Below are 21,401 nucleotides of genomic sequence, written 5' to 3' on the forward strand. Positions count from 1 at the left end.
TTAAGAATCCGCCTTCCTAGCGATTATCATACTAAGCGAAGTAAGTCAGAAAGAGAGACAAACACTATTACGTGGAATCTAAAATACAACACAAGTGAACATACCTATGAAACAGAAACAGACTCACAGACATAGAGAACAGACTTGTGGTTGCCAAGGGGGAGGGAAGGTTTGGGAGTTTGGGATTAGCATTTGCGAACTATTATATACAGGATGGATAGACCACAAAGTCCTACTGTATAGCACAGGGAACTATATTCAATATCCTGTGATAAACCATAATGGAAAACAATATGAAAAGAATATATACATATAACTGAGTCACTTTGCTGTACAGCAGAAATTAACACAACACTGTAAATCAACTATACTTCATAAAATTTTTTTTAAAAATTTCTTTTCTGCCTGGCAAAATCAGCACTGCTCCATTCTGCTATATTTCCCCATAAAGAAGTTCAGCTTTATGTCTAATAACAATAATACAAACACAAATAGTTGTTAAGAAAGGCCTCTGTGTTCCGTTTTCATCATAAATCCCTTGCGTAATGAGCTACTGACCTATTGCGCCCCTCCATAGAGAATGTTGATCCTATTGCTGAAATCTTATGAGAAACACTAAAGGAACAGAAATTATAACAAATTTGAAAGAGAAAGGAGAAAGTTTCTAATTCTGAATATGGTGAAAAAAAAAGGCAGATAAATTAAAGATCATAATTCACTTTTTAAAATGACTAAAATAATCATGGATTGCACACATATATAGTTAGAAGGATACTTATTGCAGAGTTGCTTAAAATAGTGAAAACTGGAAACAAACTAACTGTCCAACGATAAGGGATTGGTTAAGTTGAGATGCAGCCATTCAGTAGAAAACTATAAAAGACGCTGTTTAAGCATATTTTAGTGATATAGAGGCATCCATATTTGGGTGAAAAAAAAAGTTAGAGAACAGTATGTAGAGAACAAACCCGGTTTTGTAGAGAATAATTTTCTAGCTGTGTAACTTCAGGTAAGTTCCTTAATTTCCTTAAAGCAGTTTTTTTCCTCCATAATTGTACCTACCTCATAGGTTAGAGTGAGGATAACATGAGATTCTCTGTATAAAGTAACTGGCATATAGCACTTACCAAAGTAAGTGCTATACATGTTAGCTCTCGATGTTGTATGTTCATAGCGGTGAGAAAGCATTTGAGGATATAACACTAAGTAATTTTCTGGGTGGCGGCTGATTTGTTTACCTTGTACTTTTAAACCTCCACAAGTAAGAAACTGAAATATTACACTATTCACATACAGTGATTATTCTCTTAAAATCTACGACGGTGCTTTCTTTGCTCACAGTAAATAAATCTGGCTGAACTGATTTTACCCTTCAGATTTCATTTAACCAAGGTTTGCTCTGATATGGTTAAATTATTTGACTTGGGACTTTGCAGGCAGTCCAGTGGTTAAGGCTTCACCTTCCAATGCGGGGGTGCAGGTTCGATCCCTGGTAGGGGAGCTAAGGATCCCACATGCCTCTTAGCCAAAAAACCAAAACATAAAACAGAAGCAATATTGTAACAAATTCAATAAGACTTTTAAAAAATGGTCACATAAAAAAAAAAAAGGGACTTCCCTGGTGGCACAGTAGTTAAGAATCCGCCTGCCGATGCCGGGGACACAGGTTCAAGCCCTTGTCTGGGAAGATCCACATGCCGCGGGCAAACTAAGCCTGTGAGCCACAACTACCAAAGCCCACGTGCTTAGAGCGGGTGCTCCACAACAAGAGAAGCTACCGCAGTGGGAAGCCCACGTACCACAACGAAGAGTAGCCCCCTATCACAACAACTAGAGAAAGCCCGCACGCAGCAATGAAGACCCAACACAGCCAAAAATTAAAATAAAATAAAATAAATTTATTTTAAAAATACTTGACTTGGGGGCTTCCCTGGTGGCGCAGTGGTTGGGGAGTCCGCCTGCCGATGCGGGGACGCGGGTTTCGTGCCCTGGTCCGGGAGGATGCCGCGTGCCGCGGAGCGGCTTGGGCCCGTGAGCCACGGCCGCTGAGCATGCGCTTCCGGAGCCTGTGCTCTGCAATGGGAGAGGCCGCAACAGTGAGAGGCCCGCGTACCGCAAAAAAAAAAAAAATACTTGACTTGGGCTTCCCTGGTGGCGCAGTTGGTTGAGAGTCCGCCTGCCGATGCAGGGGACACGGGTTTGTGCCCCGGTCTGGGAAGATCCCACATGCCATGGAGCGGCTAGGCCCGTGAACCATGGCCGCTGAGCCTGCGCATCTGGAGCCTGTGCTCCGCAACAGGAGAGGCCACAGCAGTGAGAGGCCCATGTACCGCAAAAAAAAAAAATTGACTTAAGGGCTAAATTTGTCTATATAATACTGTTATTGGGTAAAGCAAGGCATACGTGCATGGTTCAGCCTCAAAACTTATGAGACCCAGTTCACTAGAAAGCCAGCAGATCTCAAATTATCAGTGGGAGGTGGCCTATCATAGCCTAATCATTTCTGGTGTCCTCCCAAGTCCCTTCCTCTCTCCTTCTTTTTGACTCTTTTCCTCTCCATAATCAAAGCCTAGGGGCTCTTTCTACCAGTCTTTAAGCCAGTTACAGTGCCTCCTTCATGTTAGCGTTGCTAGTACCCAGCATAGTGGCTGGAATATAGTAGCTGCTCACTAAACATTCACCAACTGAATAAATATCTGATAGTAGTAGTTCACAATGGAGGCTTCAAATCCCTCATAAGGGAATTAGATAAAGGTGGATAGGCTACTCTTATCTGAAACTGTCTAGAATTCTCGGTAATTCTTCCTTAAGAAAAGAAAACAAACAACATCTCACTTTAACGTATCACTTTTTTAAAAGTTCTCATTTGTATTCCATTGTCTATTTTAATAGATGTAAGATTATTTCTATGTTTTTCCCTATATTTATTTAAAGTCCCACAAGAATTCCAGAGAGTTTAATTGCTCAGAGAAACACAGCCAGTAAGTTACCACCCGGATAGCCTTAGGTCTTCTGGATTCTGATGCCCAAGATCTCTGCATCACACTGTGGAAAAAAACATTCCCTGTAACCTTTGACCCTAAAAGTTGTTGCAGATATAAGGTAAGAACAAACGTTTTCAGTAACACCTGAGCAAATGCTCCCTATCCCTCCAACTGTCTCCTAGGGGTTTTTATAAGATTCCGTGAAAACCCAAAGGTGTCCAAGTGTTTCCCTCCACGTTCAAAAGTCAACCAGCTTTACTGAAAAATGAAACTAGAGAAACCAAATTAAACATTAACTCGTTAAAAAACACTTCAACCAGAAGACTACTGTGAAGTAAGGCCAGCAGCAAACCAAGGAAAGGGCTACAATTTTGTCCTGCGTATTTTTTTAAAAGGCAAAAAAACAAGTTAAGGGTAAAGTTAGAGAGTTATCCACACATCCTTTCTTCCTCCAAATTCCATTTGTCACTTTCAGCCACTGCTCTGACTCTGTTTAGTGAATGGCAGTTCCCCTGGTATGGGGTGGGAACCTGAACTCTTTCAGGTATCCACACAGAAGTGTTGAACTTACTTCACACTCTGAGGAACTTGCCAAAGGATTTCACACCCTAAACCTCAACCCACCACGTTTGTAAGTAGGAAATTCTGTGGAAATTAATTGGTGATTATCTAAGCCAGCTGGAACACACTATTTATATATAAACAGTTAAAATTTGTTGAGGTCTGCTTTGTGCCAGACATTATGATAGGTCTTCTAAGGTTTAACTCTCATTATTATCCTCTGAAGTTGTTACAGTCCCATTTTACTAGTTCAGAGTGTTTAATGCGACTGAGAACCCACCATTAACAGATGTGACTAGGATTGAAACCAAGGATTTGGAAAGTTAAGTTCAAAATCCACGCCCACCTAGAGGCACTAAACAATTGAATCTCTTCAAAAATTTAACATACATGTCAAAACGATCCTAAGGTCGTATTAGAGCAAGCAAGATGAAATAGAAGAATGGCAGAGACTGACAGGACATAACGTTTGAGTTGTTTCAAGACGTAGCCACGGGCTATTAACCATCCATACCTCAGAGAAGTAGACGGGTCCAGTCGCACCTATCTGCGCTGAAACACCAAGCCTCCCTTTCCTTAAGGGTAGTAGCTTTGGAATGCCAAACGTGTAAACGTTTCAGCGTGGGCAGCCCAGAGCTGGGTTCTTACCGTTCACACATCATCAGTAAGTGCCTCTCAAAAAAGCTTAAAGACAGTCCCTCCTCCACCTCCTTTGAACTAAAGTCCTGACCTCCAGAGTGGCTCAGGACAATCTATGGTTCAGTCTGTGTCCTTTCAACGTCAGGACCGAGTGACCCGCAATGGTTGCAAATGAATGAGATGAATGCTCAGAGCGTGGAGACGAAGCCACACGTCCATCCTCTCTATCAGGCAAAATCAGGGAAGGATGCCTTGGGGCGGGGCGCGTGGGAGCCGAATTAGAGCCACGTCCGCGTTCGCAGTCCACCATGCCCTCCCCGCGCTGCGCCCGCCGCACGGCTTTCCAGCCCATCCTCCTCCCCGGCCCCTCCGGCGCTCCTTACCCGCTCTCACCTGGGGCTCCAGACCTTCCCGGCCGGACGCACCAGCTCCCGGGCCCGGGATCTGCTAGCGGACGGAGCCCGCTGCCGCAGCCGCAGCCGCAGCCGCCCCCGGCCGAAGCCGCTGTAAAGTTTGCTCGGGGTCTCGCCCTCTCCTGCCTCGGCCCTGCCAGGGAAGCACCTCCCGGGTCGCTCCCGCGGCTGCCGCTTCCGAGGCCGCTCTCGGCGGCGCTGCAGCACCGGCCGGGCTCTGGCTGCCGGAGAACGGCTCCTTGCGCGCGGAGGGCGGGGTCTCCCCGCTCAGACCGCGCCGCGGCGCTCGGTGTTTACCGCGGCCCCGCGGCCCGCTCTCCCCGCCCGCCGCCCTGCGCGCTCCTGACATCATTCATTCTCTCACACCCTTGCCCGCCCACTCCGTTTCCAAACAGTGACTCACCCGGCGGCGCCCGCTCCCGCTGCTGTGGCTCTCCAGGCGCAGAGCGGAGCTCGAAAAACCGGTGCGACTTCTTGAGAAGTGAACCCTCAGCCGCGGCTCTCTGCTCCCAGCCGTTAAAGGTGCAGGGAAGGAGGGGCTTGGCAGGCGGGGCAGATTGGCTCAGCGGGGAAAGGCTGGAGCGGACCTCCCTGAATGGTGACAGAGAACAATCTGGGAAAGTTCTTACGGTGCCACTCCCTGCAACTTTCAAGGGTGGGGCCGGGAAGAGATCCCCCCACACCCGCACGTTGCCGTTCTCGGAAACGGCTTCCTGACGTCGGTGTGAGTGGGCTTGGGGCACCAGCGGTTATTCACTAGGTATTGCCTTGGCCTGGGTCAAAGAGTGGGTTTCCAGACCTCAAAGGATTGCCGGGCAGGATTAGTCATGGGTCCGCACGATGGTAACTCTAGGTGAGAGCTGGAAGGGTTCACCAAGTTAATAAGGCTACTAATACTTTCCCTTAGGTGACTAACCACCATGTCATATGTCCTGTTAATTGATTTGCTTCTCATTAAGGATAGAAAACAGAAACCAAAATGAACAGTGAGAGAGTAGTTCTTTGCTCAGCGGAACACTGCGCTTTTCCGCAGCTTTTCGAGAGCACAAGACGGCGGTGTGAGATTTCTCTGATGAGCTCAGCAGTTATGTTTTTAGAAGGGGTGTTGCCTTCTTTAAAATCGTCAAGGCTCTACACTTTTTGGAGTTGCTATTCATACACCTGCTGGGCAGTTTTCAAAGTAAACGATGGCTGCCTCGGATTCTAACTAGGATGAATCAGAGGGAATTTGGTCAAATTCTTATTGAATTTAACTGACAGATATGTTTTATGTTAATTTCTACTTTCGGACAGGGTAATTATGCTTAGGATTTGCACTGACTTATGGGTGATTACATATAGTCAACAAAAATAATCAAGAGACATGTCTGGGTGCTCAGTGCAGAAATCATGGAGGTAAACAATCATCTGTTTATGATAATTCAACAGGATGGTAACAGAAAAACAAACAAACAAAAAAACACAAAAAAAAACCTTGCAGGACAGTCCCAAAACAGACAACTGTATGATGTCACTACAGGAGTTTCCCTGAAATGAAAACATTCCTGAGTTAACCAGAGGTTCAACATCATTGTTGTGGAAAATGTACATCAAGGTACAGAAAGGTAACAACCCAGAACACCAACAATTGAAATTTATTTCACTTGGGTTTATGTTTCCTTTTCAATAGGAGTTCGTTTTTTACAAAACCCAGGCATTTTGCCCAGAAGGCACTAGCAAATGGATTGGTTTGCTAGGATGTAAAGTAAATAGAAATTCAAACCAACAGTTTTTATAGACCATCACAGATGTAATCAGAGGCTTGGGTGTCCTGTCCGCTGGTAACACAGAAGGACTAGATTCAAATGTGTAGCCACAGGAAAGTTTGAGTGAATATCCCACCTACTCCCTACTTTATGACCCAAATGTTCAGGCATTATGGAGATATGTTCAAGTAAGATTTTCTACAGATCTCAGAAAATGATATTGTGGGCTTTGGGGTCTGTGCACATGGGTGAAGTCAAGAAGCTCAAAAGAAGGCCTCCCATCCTATGTGTCTTATTGCAGATGTAAATCCTGCAGCCCTATCATACAAAGGTCTCCGTCTGTATGAGAGGCTGTTTAATGGGTAGTTTTAAATTTGCAGTTACTATTATGTCTCAGTTTAAATATTGTGAAATAAATAATTACGTGATTTTATTATACCACTTAAATATACCCCAGTAAATGTAATATTGAATAATATAATTGTGACTGAGTTCCATGAAGTTTTTCCATTCTACTCATTATCAACATATGAGAAAGCAAATTATTCATCTTAATTTCCATGTTTTGAAAAACACTGATTGATTGTCTCACAGAAAGAGGTGATTTTTTTTCAACTGAACTTTTTGTTCATACAACATATCAAAGTTTACTAAGTCCCTGATTAATCACCTTCCGAAAATAATAATGCTGAATGTTCTAAAGGAGAGATAGGGCTGACAGTTGTGTTCCTGTCAATTTTTTTTCTAAACCAGTACATGCTGTAAAGCGAGTTTTACATATATTTCTTTGGTATGATACAACATACTGGTTAAGTTAGGAAAACATACATATCTGTAGTACTTACCTGCTCTTATAATAACTCCTACTCTAGATGTACCTAAGTCATTGACTCAAGCAACAAATGTTTATTGAGTTCCCACTTTGTGCCCACATTGTTTGTCTAAGAATCACCATGTGCATCTTCTAAACATATGTCTCAGCAATGGGAATGTTTGCTTTTTTAGAAAAATTACCTGAGGATGTTTATAATTATTTATAATTTCCCCAGGGTCCAGTGCCTGGCATGTAATTATTCAGTGAGTGAAATAAATGAATGAACAAGCCTCAAAGAACAAACTAATAGTGAAGTAATCCCATGTTATGAGATACTATATAGGTAATGGAAAAAAAAAGAATAAGATAGTTCCATAGGCTCTTAGAAAACTCTGTGTTAAGTGAAAAATATGAGTTGATGAGAAATATATTCACACACTCAATTTTTATGAATCAAACATAACTTCCGGGACTTCCCTGGTAGCACAGTGGTTAAGAATCCTTCTGCCAATGCAGGGGACACGGGATCGATCCCTGAACCAGGAAGATCCCACATGCCACGGAGCAACTAAGACCGTGCGCCACAAGTACTGAGCCCACGTGCCACAACTATTGAAGCCTGCACACCTAGAGCCCAAGCTCTGCAACAAGAGAAGCCACCGCAATGAGAAACCCGTGCACCGCAACAAAGAGTAGCCCCCACTTGCCACAACTAGAGAAAACCCACGCACAGCAACGAAGACCCAACGCAGCCAAAAATAAATAAAATTTTAAAAGCAAAAAAAAAAACCCATAACTTCCCACAGCTTCCCTTGTGGCGCAGTGGTTAAGAATCCGCCTGCCAATGCAGGGGACGTGGGTTCAAGCCCTGGTCCAGGAAGATCCCAGGTGCTGTGGAGCAACTAAGCCCATGCGCCACAACTACTGAGCCTGTGCTCTAGAGCCCGTGAGCCACAACTACTGAAGCCTGCGCGCCTAAAGCCCATGCTCCGCAACAAGAAAAGCCACCACAATGAGAAGCCCGCACACTGCAACGAAGAGCAGCCCCCTCTGGCCGCAACTAGAAGAAAGCCTGCACGTAGCAACTAAGACCCAAGGTAGCCAAAAAGAAAACATTTTTTAAAAAAGGAGGAAGACAGGTTTAAAAAAAAAAAAACAAAACTTCCCCCCAAAAAATCCAGAATCAAACTATATATTACCTCTTGCAATGAGATACAGTCAGCCCTCTGTATCTGCAGGTTCTGTAGCCTCTGATTCAACCAAGATCAAAAATATTCAGAAAAAGATTCCAGGAAATTCCAAAAAGCAAAACTTTAATTTGAGTGCCAGCAATTATTTAGATAGCATTTACATTGTATTAGATATTGTAAGTAATCTAAAGACGATTTAAAGTATATAGGAGGGTGTGTATAGGTTATATGCAAAATCTTTGCCATTTAATATAAGGGATTTGAGCATCCATGGAGTTTGGTATCACCAGGGTCCTGGAACCAATACCCTGCAGATACTGAGGGCACCTGTATAGAAAGTAAGAAAGTGAGGGGGAAACTAGTATTTCTGGACTATTTTTCAATAAGACATATTACTTTTGAAATCAAAAACGACAACACAAGCAATATTACAACTGAGAAGGCAGTAATACGAGTCCATGACATAAGGAAGCTTACTGTCTAGTTGGAGAGATAATAACACCCAGAACAATAGAGATTAAGGCTGATCACCCTCTGAATTTGGGGTTTCAGATATTTATTCTGTGCCAGGTCCATCCAAAGAGCAAACACCTACCATTTATTGGTACTTATTGTATGCCGGGGACTGTGCAAATTGCTTTACCTATATTATCTCATTTAACAATTTCAGCAACAATCTGAGATAGGTACTCATAATGCCCTTCTCTTCATATAAGGTAACCAAAGAAAAGAGAGATTGTCATTTTCTGGAGATCACATCCAAGTAAGTAGCATCATGGGAATTCCCTGGCAGTCCAGTGGTTAGGACTCTGCACTGTCACTGCTGAGGGCCCAGGTTCAATCCCTGGTCAGGGAACTAAAACCATGCAACAAAAAAAAAAAAAAAAAAAAAAAAAAAAGTAAGTGGCGTCATTAGGACATAAAACCAGGGTCTTCTGGCCCTAAAGTTCATGCTTTTAGCCACTATTCCTTAAATTGCATCCACACTGAGTGTTGTGCATGGCGCTTCTGCACACGATCTCGGAGCTGAGGGGTCAAGCCCGGCTCTTTCATGCTAGGAGCTGTGGTGTGAAGGGTCGTTGATGCAAGGCCTCTGCATGCGGCACCCTGTGAGCAAGTGAAACTAGACCAAGCGCGCAAGAAGAGGTTAAGACCTTATCACCTGGATTCCATCTTATTTTTCCTGGGGACCTCAGTGGACTTTTTGCCTGTGACTAATAAGAGGTCCAGTCACAGGCCAAATGGACTTCACTCCAATGCCATGCCAATCGTGGGCAGCAAGAAATGGAGCCACGGCTGCAGGTATTCACCAAGCCTTCTCCAGGCTGGCCAAGCAGGGCAGTTCTTGCCACCCTGGAGCGTGAAATTGCGGAGCCAACAATAAACTGACAAGGTCCAGCGCAGTCAGAGTTGAGCCGATGCAATTATGAAATAAACCCGTTTTGAAAGTGTGTTGTCCAGCTGCCGCTACAGCTGAGTCTTTTCACGAACAGCAAACTCTTGACCATTTCTTGCATGTTCATACCCCCGCATGAGAAGTGGACATCCATAATCTGTGAAAGGATTCCAAAGTGAAATTGACACCATTGCACTGAAAATCTAGGCTATTGAAACCTAGACAGTCCTGGTTGGGGAGGGGGCAGAGTTATTATTATTTAGAAAAAACAACAACAGCTGTTTAATGATACCTTAGGAATTAGAAAAATTTCATGATTTGCCAAGATGAGCCAAATGTTGTGACACATTAAACACTGACATTGAAACATGCTCTAAAAAAAAAAAATTGCATCCACACTGATATAACTCTTTTGATGTTAACAATACTCTTACTTTGGTTTTTAAAACATGTTTATTTTAAACTAATTTTAAAAATAAGGTAATAGGGGCTTCCCTGGTGGCGCAGTGGTTGAGAGTCCGCCTGCCAATGCAGGGGACACGGGTTTGTGCCCCGGTCCGGGAGGATCCCACATGCCGCGGAGCGGCTGGTCCCATGAGCCATGGCCGCTGAGCCTGTGCGTCCGGAGCCTGTGCTCCGCAACGGGAGAGACCACAGCAGTGAGAGGCCCGCGTATCGCCAAAAATAAATAAATAAATAAATAATAAAATAAAATAAGGTAATAGTACCATACTATGCTGCTATTGGAAAATGAAGAAAAAATGTAAACACTGTTAACATTTTGGTGTCCAGTCTCCTTCCCTTAGATTTCCATTGTTTAAGATAATTTCAACAACAGCATACAAGTTATTCTTATTCTGATTTTTTTTAAAAAAATGAGCACTGTATCATATGCTCTTTCCTCAAGATTATTACTTTAGTGGCTGGAAGGTATGCCAAAAATATATATATATGCTTGTACATGTATGTGTGTGCACTGAACTTGGTCTCTCTGAAATCTGGTAGTCTAGTTCTTGATTGGGGAGCAATTTAGTTTAATATTTTAATATTTTTCTACTAATGAAAATCCTTGGGCTATCTTTTTTAGAGTTAGTACTACTACACTATCTATACAAATGTTCTATATTAAATGAAAGTGTTTTGGATATTCAGAAGAGTAAATGAAATGTACTATTTGCCACATTTTATGAACATTACTGTCCATGCTGTTTCTGGACTGGAGGAAAATGAGGAGGGTGTAGGAACAGCAATACGCAGTTTTGCCGCAGTCCGGGTGTGACATGGCCGTGGTCTGCATTAGGAGAGTAGTGATGGGAATGTAGAAGGTAGAGCAGATCTGAAGCATAATGGACAGAACTTGCAAATCAATTGGATATGGGGATGGAGCCAAAGATGACTCCTACTTTTTTTGTTGACTTGAGCACTTGGGTGGATGGATGGTAGTGCCCTTGTACCAGGACAAGGAATGCCAAGATAAGAACAGGTTTATGAAGGAAGATGATGAATTATATTTAAACATGATGACTTTGAGATCTGACACGTATAATTGGAGATGTCAAGTGGGGAGCTGATGATAGTGGTCTGGAACTCAGAAAAGAACCAGGAACTGCAGATATAAATTTGGGGAGAGTCAGCATGTAGATAAGAAAGCCACAGGAGACCTTGGCAAAGACGGCGGGGTAGGAAGACCCTGAGCTCACCACCTCTCACAGGCATACCAAAATTACACATATTTAGAGAGCAACGTTTGATGAGAAAACCCAGAATCTACCAGAAAAGATCTTGTACAACTAAAGATATAAAGAAAGAAACAACAATGAGATGGGTAGGAGGAGTGGAGTCACACACAGTACAGTCAAGACTCATACACCTAAGTGGGCGACCCACCGGTCCCGGGATCTCTGGGCCACGACCCCACACAGAAGCAGGCAGACACTGGCCCCAGGACCAGTGCAGCTCTGCAGCTTGACATGTCAGGTCACAGCCAACGCACCAACCCTGGAAACCCCCAGGCCCCGGCCATGCCCACCAGCTCTGGGACACCTTGCGCCTTTTAGCCAGCAGCCCAAGGATCCAGCCCCACCCGGCAGTGGACTGAAACCAGCTTTGGAACACCCAGGGCCCTGCAGCTAGAGACCCCGGTACCCAGCTCCACACACCAGTGATCCAGCACTAGTCCTGGGACCCCCCTGGGCCCTGGGGCCACCCACCAGCAGGGCAACACCAGGTCTGAGATACTTGGACTCCTCAGACACCTGAGGCTCCAGCCCCACTCACCAGTGGGCCAGCACCAGCTTTGGGAAACCCCAGAACCTGCAGCCAGCTGTGTCAGGAACTGGTCCTACCCACCGCCAACACTATATTTGGGAAGTCCAGCCCCACAACCACACACTACAGACCTAGCTCTGCCCACCACAAGCTAGCCACCGAGGTTCCATAGCTAGCCGACTTGTGACCTGGCCCCACCAAACAGCAGCTGGCAGCCTCCACACAAGGCAGGGCCTGGCAACCAACTGGACAGGGGGCCAGCCACACCTACCAAACTGCCCACAGTAGTCAGCCCACTACAAGAGACGGACCTATGTAGCCCAACATAGGGAGCATGCCTCGAGCATATAGCTCTGGTTACCAGAGGGGAGTGCGCTGCTGGGATGCATAGGACACCTCCTCCAAACAGCAGCTTCTCCAAGGTCTGGAAATGTAACCAACCTATCAGATACACAGAAGTAAAAATAGCAACTTGGAAAATGAGGTGACAATGTTCCAAATGAAGCAACAAGATAAAGCCCCAAAAGAAGAACTAAGTGAAATGGAGATAAGCAGTCTACCTGATAAAGAGTTCAAGGTGATGACTGTAAAGATGGTCAAAGAGCTCAGGAGAAAAATGGATGAACAGAGTGAGAAATTAGGAGTTTTTAACAAAGAGTTAGAAAATATAAAGAAGAATGAGAGATAAAGAATAAAATAACTGAAATGAAAAATAAACTAGAAGGAATCAAGAGTAGATTAAATGATACAGAGGAATGTATCAGCGAGCTGGAAGATAGAGCTGTGGAAATCACTGAGGTTGAACAGGAAAAAGAATAAAAGGAAATGAGGACAGTTTAAGAGACTTCTGGCACAACATCAAGCATACTAACATTTACATTATAGGAGTCCCAGAAAGAGGAGAGAGAGAGAAAGGGACTGAGAACATATTTGAAGACATAATCGCTGAATACTTACATAACCTGGGAAAGGAAGCAGACATCCAGGTCCAGGAAGCACAGAGAGTGCAAAACAGGATCAACCTAAGGAGGAACATACCAAGACACATTGTATTTAAGATGACAAAAATTGAATATTAAAAGCAACAAGGGAAAAGCAATAAATTACATACAAGGGAACTCCCATCAGGCTATCAGCCGACTTTTCAGCAGAAACTCTGCAGGCCAGAAGGGAATGGCACAACATATCTAAAGTGATGAAAGGGAAAAACATACAACCAAGAATAATCCACCAAGCAAGGCTTGCTTTCTGATTGGATGGAGAGATCAAAAATTTTACAGATGGGCTTCCCTGGTGGCGTAGTGGTTGAGAGTCCGCCTGCCGATGCAGGGGACACGGGTTCATGCCCCGGTCCGGGAAGATCCCACATGCCGCGGAGTGGCTGGGCCCGTGAGCCATGGCTGCTGAGCCTGCGTGTCCAGAGCCTGTGCTCCTCAACGGGAGAGACCACAACAGTGAGAGGTCCGCGTACCGCAAAAAAAAAAAAAAAAAAAATTTTACAGATAAGTGGTGTGGGGGGGGTGATAAATTGGGATTGACATATATACACTAATATGTATTTAATGGATAACTAATAAGAACCTGCTATATAAAAAAATAAATAAAATTCTAAAATTCAAAAAAAAAGTTTTACAGATAAGCAAAAGATAAAGAGTTCAGCACCATCAAACCAGCTTTACAAGAAATGTTAAAGGGATTTCTCTAAGTGAAAAAGAAAAGGCTACAACTAGAAACGTGAAAATTACAAAAAAGAAAAACCTCATTGGTAAAGGCAAATATACAGAAAAGGTAGTAAATCAACCATGTGCAAAATTAGCAGGAAGGTTAAAAGGCAGAAGTAGTAAAACCATTCATATCTGTGATAAGCAGTTAAGGGATACACAAAACAAAAAGATGTAAAACATGATGTCAAAAACAGTAATGATGGGGGGAGGAGAGTAAAACTGGAGGGTTGTTACAGTGCATTTGAAATTAAGACATCAGCAACTTAAAATAATCATGTATATGTAAAGATTGCTATATATAAACCTCATGGTAACCATGAACCGAAAACCTAATAGAGAGACATAAAAAATAAAGAGAAAGGAATTCAAACATAACACTAAAGCAAGTCATCAAATCATGAAGAGAGCAAGAGAAAAAGAAACAACGAAGAACTACAAAAACACCCAGAAAACAATTAACTAAATGAGATTAAATACAACCTGTCCATAATTACTTTAAATGTAAATGACTAAATGTCCCAATCAAAAAACTTAGGGTGACTGACTTTCAGTCTAAGTGACAGTAAGTCACCTCAACTATGGAAACGCTGGGCTGTGAAATCATGTCTGTTAGCTCAGACTGGAGTGTGTCCTATGAGCATCCCTCCTACTCCTTACAGAAGGCCAAGATGGTGCCCCAGAGCTGCTCCTCAAAGTGCACCCACCAGCTAAGTCTGAGTTTTTTGGTTTGTTTTTTTTTTTTTTTTTTTTTGCGGTACGCGGGCCTCTCACTGTTGTGGCCTCTCCCGTTGCGGAGCACAGGCTCCGGACGCGCAGGCTCAGTGGCCATGGCTCACGGGCCCAGCTGCTCCGCGGCACGTGGGATCTTCCCAGACCAGGGCACGAACCCATGTCCCCTGCATCGGCAGGCGGACTCTCAACCACTGCGCCACCAGGGAAGCCCTGAGTCTGAGTTTTGTCTCTCTAAATGTTAAAAAAAAATAACATAAGGAGAAAAGGACATTCCCCACTAAATGTGAACACTTTGCATAAGCTTGATAGGGCAAGAGTGCCATCAACAACTATTTTAAAGTGAATCTTCTTTTCATCCACCTCTCGTTTTTTTCCTTAAATGAGGAAACACATTGGTCTAGCAAGGATAGTATCTGTGCCTTGAGGATAGCAATTATAGAATCGATCCATCTAAAATATCGTATTCTGCATTTTCTTGCTTTGTTTGTTTAGAGAGGGTAATACCAAACAGTCTTCAAAGAAAATGAGAGGAAGACCAAGTGCTTCAACAATCAAGAACATCTATGTTTTGAGATGGGTGTGTGGTGAAGCATGCTTTTGGGGTTTTCTGTATTTAGGAGATTCTGAGTTCTTGACTGTTGGCCAACTTTCAAGCAAGTAAAAATCAGTGCGGTCTGTAAATTTTTCTAAGTTTACCCAGAAAAATGCTCTGTTCCTCCTGTGGCACATGCTTATGCTGCTGAAAGCTAAATCCTCAAAATAAAACCTAAGGAGGGGACTAAGAATTCATTAAAGTAACTCAGTGGTGTCTCTACTAATTCCTATCCTGTAGAAAAATTTTTGGTAGTGGATAAATAACATACCCTGGGCAGGTGAACTCAACCTGGTAGATAAAAGTTTGCTTTGGGGCTTCCCTGGTGGCACAGTGGTTGAGAGTCCGCCTGCCGATGCAGGGGATGCAGGTTCGTGCCCCGGTCCGGGAAGATCCCACAGGCCACGGAGCAGCTGGGCCCATGAGCCATGGCCGCTGAGCCTGCGTGTCCGGAGCCTGTGCTCCACAACGGGAGAGGCCACAACAGTGAGAGGCCCGCATACCGCAAAAAAAAAAAAAAAAAAAAAAAAGTTTGCTTTGGTCACAGTTGCTTATGAATATGGGTTTCAAAATAAACATAAAGGCTTAACTTAGAATTTCATTATGTTTTAGAATCATCACTGCCTTAATGTTCAAACATCTAATTAAGTTCTCCTAGTAAGGAGAAATGCACGTTTGTTTATGGCTTGTGAATATATATGCAGTGATCTATGGCTTTAAAAAAATTCTGTGTTTCTGTGACAATGTTTGTTAATCTAGCCAATGGAGTTATTTACAGAAAAATGTAGCATGTAGTAGTTTTTCATGTACAAGTAAGAACTGTTTCCCCCCAAAACCTTAGTTACCTGAATTGTTCTAAGATTATTTGTAAAATCTGAAACTCAGTGATTAAAGAGAAGTGAGAATTCTAAAAAACAAACAAACAAAAAACTTAGGGTGACTGAATGGATAAAAAAAGCAAGACCTATCTATATGCTGCCTACAAGAGACTCACTTCAGATCTAAAGACACACAGAGACTGAAAGGGAAGGGATGGAAGAAGATGCAATATGCAAATGGAAATCAAAAGAAAGTCAGGGTAGCAATATTTATATCAAGACAAAATAGACTTTTATTTGTTTGTTTGTTTTTGCGGTACACAGGCCTCTCACTGTTGTGGCCTCTCCCATTGTGGAGCACAGGCTCAGGACGCGCAGGCTCAGTGGCCATGGCTCATGGGCCCAGCCGCTCCACGGCATGTGGGATCTTCCCGGACCGGGGCACGAACCTGTGTCCCCTGCATCGGCAGGCGAACTCTCAACCACTGCGCCACCAGAGAAGCCCCAAAATAGACTTTTAAACGAAGACTGTAACAAGAGACAAAGAAAGACATCACATAATGATCAAGGGATCAATCCAAGAAGAATATATAACAATTGTAAATATGTATGCACCCAAGTTAGGAGCACATAAATACATAAGGCAAATATTAACAGACATAAAGGGAGAAATCAATGGCAAAACAATAATAGGAGAGAAACTTAACACCCCACTTACATCAATGGACAGATCATCCAGACAGAAAAAAATCAATAAGGACACATAAAACAAATAGACATATATATATATATAAAACATTCCATCCCAAAGCAGCAGAATACACATTCTTTTCAAGTGCACATGGAACATTCTCCAGGGCAGATCACATACTAGACCACAAAACAAAAAAAAACAAGCCTTGGTAAATTTAAGAAAATTTAAATTATACCAAACATTTTTTCCAACCACAATGTGATGAGACTAGAAATCAACTAAAAATAACCCAAAAAATGTAGATAACAAAAACACATGGAGGCTAAACAATATGCTACTAAACCACCAATGAATCACTGAAGGAATCAAACAAGAAATAAAAAAAATACCTAGAGGGCTTCCCTGGTGGCGCAGTGGTTGAGAGTCCGCCTGCCGATGCACGGGACACGGGTTCGTGCCCGGTCCGGGGGGATCCCACATGCCGTGGAGCGGCTGAGCCCGTGAGCCGTGGCTGCTGAGGCTGCGTGTCCAGAGCCTGTGCTCCGCAACGGGAGAGGCCACAGCAGTGAGAGGCCCACGTACGGCAAAAAAAATGAAAAAAAAAAATACCTAGAGACAAATGAAAATGAAAACACAATAATCCTAAATCTATGGAATGCAGCAAAAGCAGTTCTAATAGGGAAGTTTATAGTGATACAAGCCTACCTCAGGAAACAAGAAAAATCTCAAATAAATAACCTAACCCTACACATAAATTAATTAGAAAAAGAACAAACACAAAACAAAGTTAGTGGAAGGAAAGAAATCATAGAGATCAGAGCAGAAATTAATGAAATAGAGACAAAGAAAAAAAAGAAAGAACGAAAAAGAAAGAAAGAAAGAAAAAGAAAGAAAGAAAGAAAAGATCAGTAAAACTAAGAGCTGGTTCTTTGAAAACATAAAACTGATAAACCTTTAGCTGGACTCATCAAGAAAAAAAGAGGGTCCAAATCAATAAAATCAGAAATGAAAAAGGAGAACTTACAATGAACACCACAGAAACACAAAGCATCATTACTATGAACAACTACATGCCAATAAAATGGACCACCTAGAAGAAACGGACAAATTCCTAGAAATGTACAATCTCCCAAGACTGAATCAGGAAGAAATAGACAATATGAACAGACCAATTACCAGTAATGAAACTGAATCAGTAATTTAAAAACTCCCAACAAAACAGTATGGAGTTTCCTTAAAAAACTAAAAATAGAACTACACTATGACCCAGCAGGCCCACTACTGGGCATATACCCAGAGAAATCCATAATTCAAAAAGACACATGCACTACAATGTTCATAGCATCCCTATTTATAAAAGCCAGGACATGGAAGCAACCTAAATGTCCATCAACAGAGGAATGAATAAAGAAGTTGTGGTACATATATACAATGGAATATTACTCAGCCATAAAAAGGAATGAAATTGGGTCATTTGTAGAGACGTGGATGGACCTAGAGAGTATCATACAGAGTGAAGTAAGTCAGAAAGAGAAAAACAAATATTGTATATTAATGCATATATGTGGAATCTAGTAAAATGGCATAGATGACCTTATTTGCCAAGCAGAAATAGAGGCATGGACATAGAGAACAAATGTATGGATACCAAGGGGGAAAGGGGTGGGGTGGGAGGAATTGGGAGATTGGGATTGACACATATATGCTACTGATGCTATGTATTAAATAGACAACTGATGGGAACATACTGTATAGCACAGGGAACTCTACTTAATGCACTGTGGTGTCCTAAATGGGAGAGTAATCCAAAAGGGAGGGGATATATGTACATGTATGGCTGATTCATTGCAGTGCAGTAGAAGCTAACACAGCATTGTAAAGCAACTATACTCCAATTAAAAAACTCCCAAACAAAAGTCCAAGGCTAGATGGCTTCACAGGTGAATTCTCCCAAGCATTTACAGAAGAGTTAACCCTATTTTTCTCAAACTATTCCAAACAATTGTAGAACAATTGTAGAGGAAGGAATGCTTCCAAACTTATTCTACGAGACCAGCATCACCCTGATAACCAAAATCAAAAAAAGATATCAAAAAAAAGAAAGAAAGAAAATTACAGGCCAATATCACTGATGAACACAGATGCAAAAATTCTCAACAAAATATTAGCAAACCAAATCCAACAATACATTAAAAGGCTAATACACCATGATCAAGTGGGATTTATCTCAGGAATGCAAGAATGGTTCAGTATCTGCAAATAAATCAATGTGATACACCACATTAATAAAGTTAAGAATAAAAATCATATGATCATCTCAGTAGATGCAGAAAAAATTTTTGAAAAAATTCTACATCGATTTATGATAAAAACTCTACACATACACACACACACATACTCTACACAAAGTGGTATATAGAGAACATAACTCAACATAATAAAGGCCATATATGATAAGCTGACAGTTAACATGATACTTAACAGTGAAAAGCTGAAAGCTTTTCCTCTAAGAACAAGAACAAGACAAGGATGCCCACTTTCACTATTTTTATTCAACATAGTATTAGAAGTCCTAGCCACAGCAACCAGACAAAAAAATAAATAGAAGGAATCCAAATTGAAAATATACACACTACTATATATAAAATAGATAACCAACAAGGATCTACTGTAGGGACTTCCCTGGTGGCACAGTGGTTAAGAGTCTGCCTGCCAGTGCAGGGGACATGGGTTCGAGCCCTGGTCTGGGAAGATCCCACATGCCGCGGAGCAACTAAGCCCGTGTGCCACAACTACCGAGGCTGCGCTCTAGAGTCGCAAGCCACAGCTACTGAGCCCACGTGCTGCAACTACTGAAGCTCATGACCCTAGAGCCCATGCTCCACAATAAGAGAAGCCACCACAATGAGAGCACATGCACCACAACAAAGAGTAGCCCCTGCTCGCCACAAATAGAGAAAGCCCATGCACAGCAATGGAGACCCAATGTAGCCAAAAATAAATAAATAAATAAAGGATCTACTGTATACACAGGGAACTATACTCATTATCTTGTAATAACCTATAATGAAAGAAAATCTAAAAAAGACTATATATATCAAACACACATATACACACACACACATATATGAATTGCTTTGCTGTACACCTGAACCTAGCACAACATTGTAAAATTGTAAATCAACTACACTTCAATAAAAACTAAGAAAAATAAAGGCATTATATTAAACCATTTGAATTAAGGACACTTGTTACACAGCAATAGCTAAGTGATACAATAATCAAAGCAAACAGCAATAAAGGAAATTGTAATTTTTTTTTTTGGCTCCATTGTGTCTTTGTTGCTGCGCATGGGCTTTCTCTAGTTGTGGCTAATGGGGGCTACTCTTCATTGCAGTGCATGGGCTTCTCATTGCGGTGGCTTCTCTTGTTGCAGAGCATGGGCTCTAGGCACACGGGCTTCAGTAGTTGCAGCACACAAGCTCAGTAGTTGTGGCTCATGGGCTCTAGAGTTGTGGCTCATAGGCTCAGTAGTTGTGGCACACAGGCTTAGTTGCTCCACTGCATGTGGGATCTTCCCAGACCAGGGGCCGAACCTGTGTCCCCTGCATTGGCAGGCAGATTCTCAACCACTGTACCACCAGGGAAGCCCAGGGTAACTGTAATTTTTTTCAAATAAAAGGAATCAAAATTAGGAAGGAAGAAGTAAAACAGTCACTGCAGATGACGTGATACTATACACAGAAAATCATCAAGATGCCACCAAAAATATACTAGAGCTCATCAATGAATTCAGTAAAATTTAGGATACAAAATTAATATGTAGAAATCAGTTGCATTTCTAAAACTAACAACTACAAGAAAGAGAAATTAAGGAAACAATCCCATTTACAATCTCATCAAAAAGAATAAAATACCTAGGAATAAATCTAACTGTACTTAGAAAACTTAAGATGGGACTTCCCTGGTGGTCCAGTGGTTAAGACTCCATGCTCCCAATGCAGGGGGCATGGGTTTGATCCCTGGCCAGGGAACTAAGATCCTGCATGCCATGCAGTGTGGCCAAAAAAAAAAACCTGTAAGATACTGATGAAAGAAATTGAAGACAACACAAACAGATGGAAAGATACACTGTGTTCATGGATTAGAAAAATTAATAATTGTTAAAATGACCATAGTAGCTATCCAAGGCAATCTACAGATTCATTGCAACCCCTTTCAAAATACCAATGGCATTTATCAGAGATCTAGAAAAAATAATTTTAAAATGTGTATGGAAGCACAAAAGATCCCAAATAGTCAAAACAATCTTGAGAAAGAAGAACAGAGCTGGAGGTATCATGCTCCCTGACTTCAGACTATACTACAAAGCTACATCAATCAAAACAGTATGGTACTGGGGCTTCCCTGGTGGTGCAGTGGTTAAGAATCTGCCTGCCAGTGCAGGGGACACGGGTTTGAGCCCTAGTCTGGGAAGATCCCACATGTCACAGAGCAACTAAGCCCGTGAGCCACAACTACTGAATTCTGCACTATTAGAGCCTGTGCTCTGCAACAAGAGAAGCCACTGCAATTAGAAGCCCGCGCACCACAACAAAGAGTAGCTCCCACTTGCTGTAACTGAAGAAAGCCCGTGTGCAGCAGCGATTCAATGCAGCCAAAAATAAATAAATAAATTTTTAAAAAACAAAAAAACACTATGGTACTGGCACAACAGACACATAGATCAGTGGAACAGAGTAGAGACCCCAGAAATAAACCCACGTCTTATGGTCAACTTATCTACGACAAAGGAGGCAAGAATATACAATGGAGGAAAGACAGTCTCTTC

The 21,401-nt window shown here is 42.4% G+C and overlaps 2 protein-coding genes and 1 non-coding gene across 11 annotated transcripts in view; 2 read left to right on the forward strand and 1 right to left on the reverse strand.

The window, feature by feature from the left end:
• The window catches only part of SGMS2 (sphingomyelin synthase 2), a 111,051-nt gene extending 106,110 nt beyond the window's left edge, over positions 1-4,941 (reverse strand). For 3 of the 9 annotated variants that reach the window (XR_004350052.1, XM_032632994.1, XM_032632996.1), the window contains exon 1: positions 4,578-4,652. The gene's annotated coding sequence lies outside the window, so the exon portion shown is untranslated. Of the gene's footprint in view, positions 1-4,193; positions 4,295-4,567 lie in introns of those variants that run through there. The other 6 variants (XM_032632997.1, XM_032632993.1, XM_032632995.1 and 3 more) reach the window with 6 other exon arrangements.
• The window catches only part of LOC116753920 (inverted formin-2-like), a gene marked incomplete at its 3' end in the record, with an annotated part of 63,815 nt that continues 46,906 nt past the window's right edge, over positions 4,493-21,401 (forward strand). The window contains exon 1 of the mRNA XM_032631962.1: positions 4,493-5,119. Coding sequence (XP_032487853.1) covers positions 4,493-5,119 — 627 coding nt within the window. The remainder of the gene's footprint in view (positions 5,120-21,401) is intronic.
• Positions 9,130-9,202, forward strand: TRNAD-GUC. Its single transcript has one exon. It is a non-coding gene; the product is annotated as a tRNA-Asp (tRNA).

This window comes from Phocoena sinus, chromosome 5 (genome assembly GCF_008692025.1).
Source record: "Phocoena sinus isolate mPhoSin1 chromosome 5, mPhoSin1.pri, whole genome shotgun sequence".
NCBI classification, from domain to species: Eukaryota; Metazoa; Chordata; class Mammalia; order Artiodactyla; family Phocoenidae; genus Phocoena; species Phocoena sinus.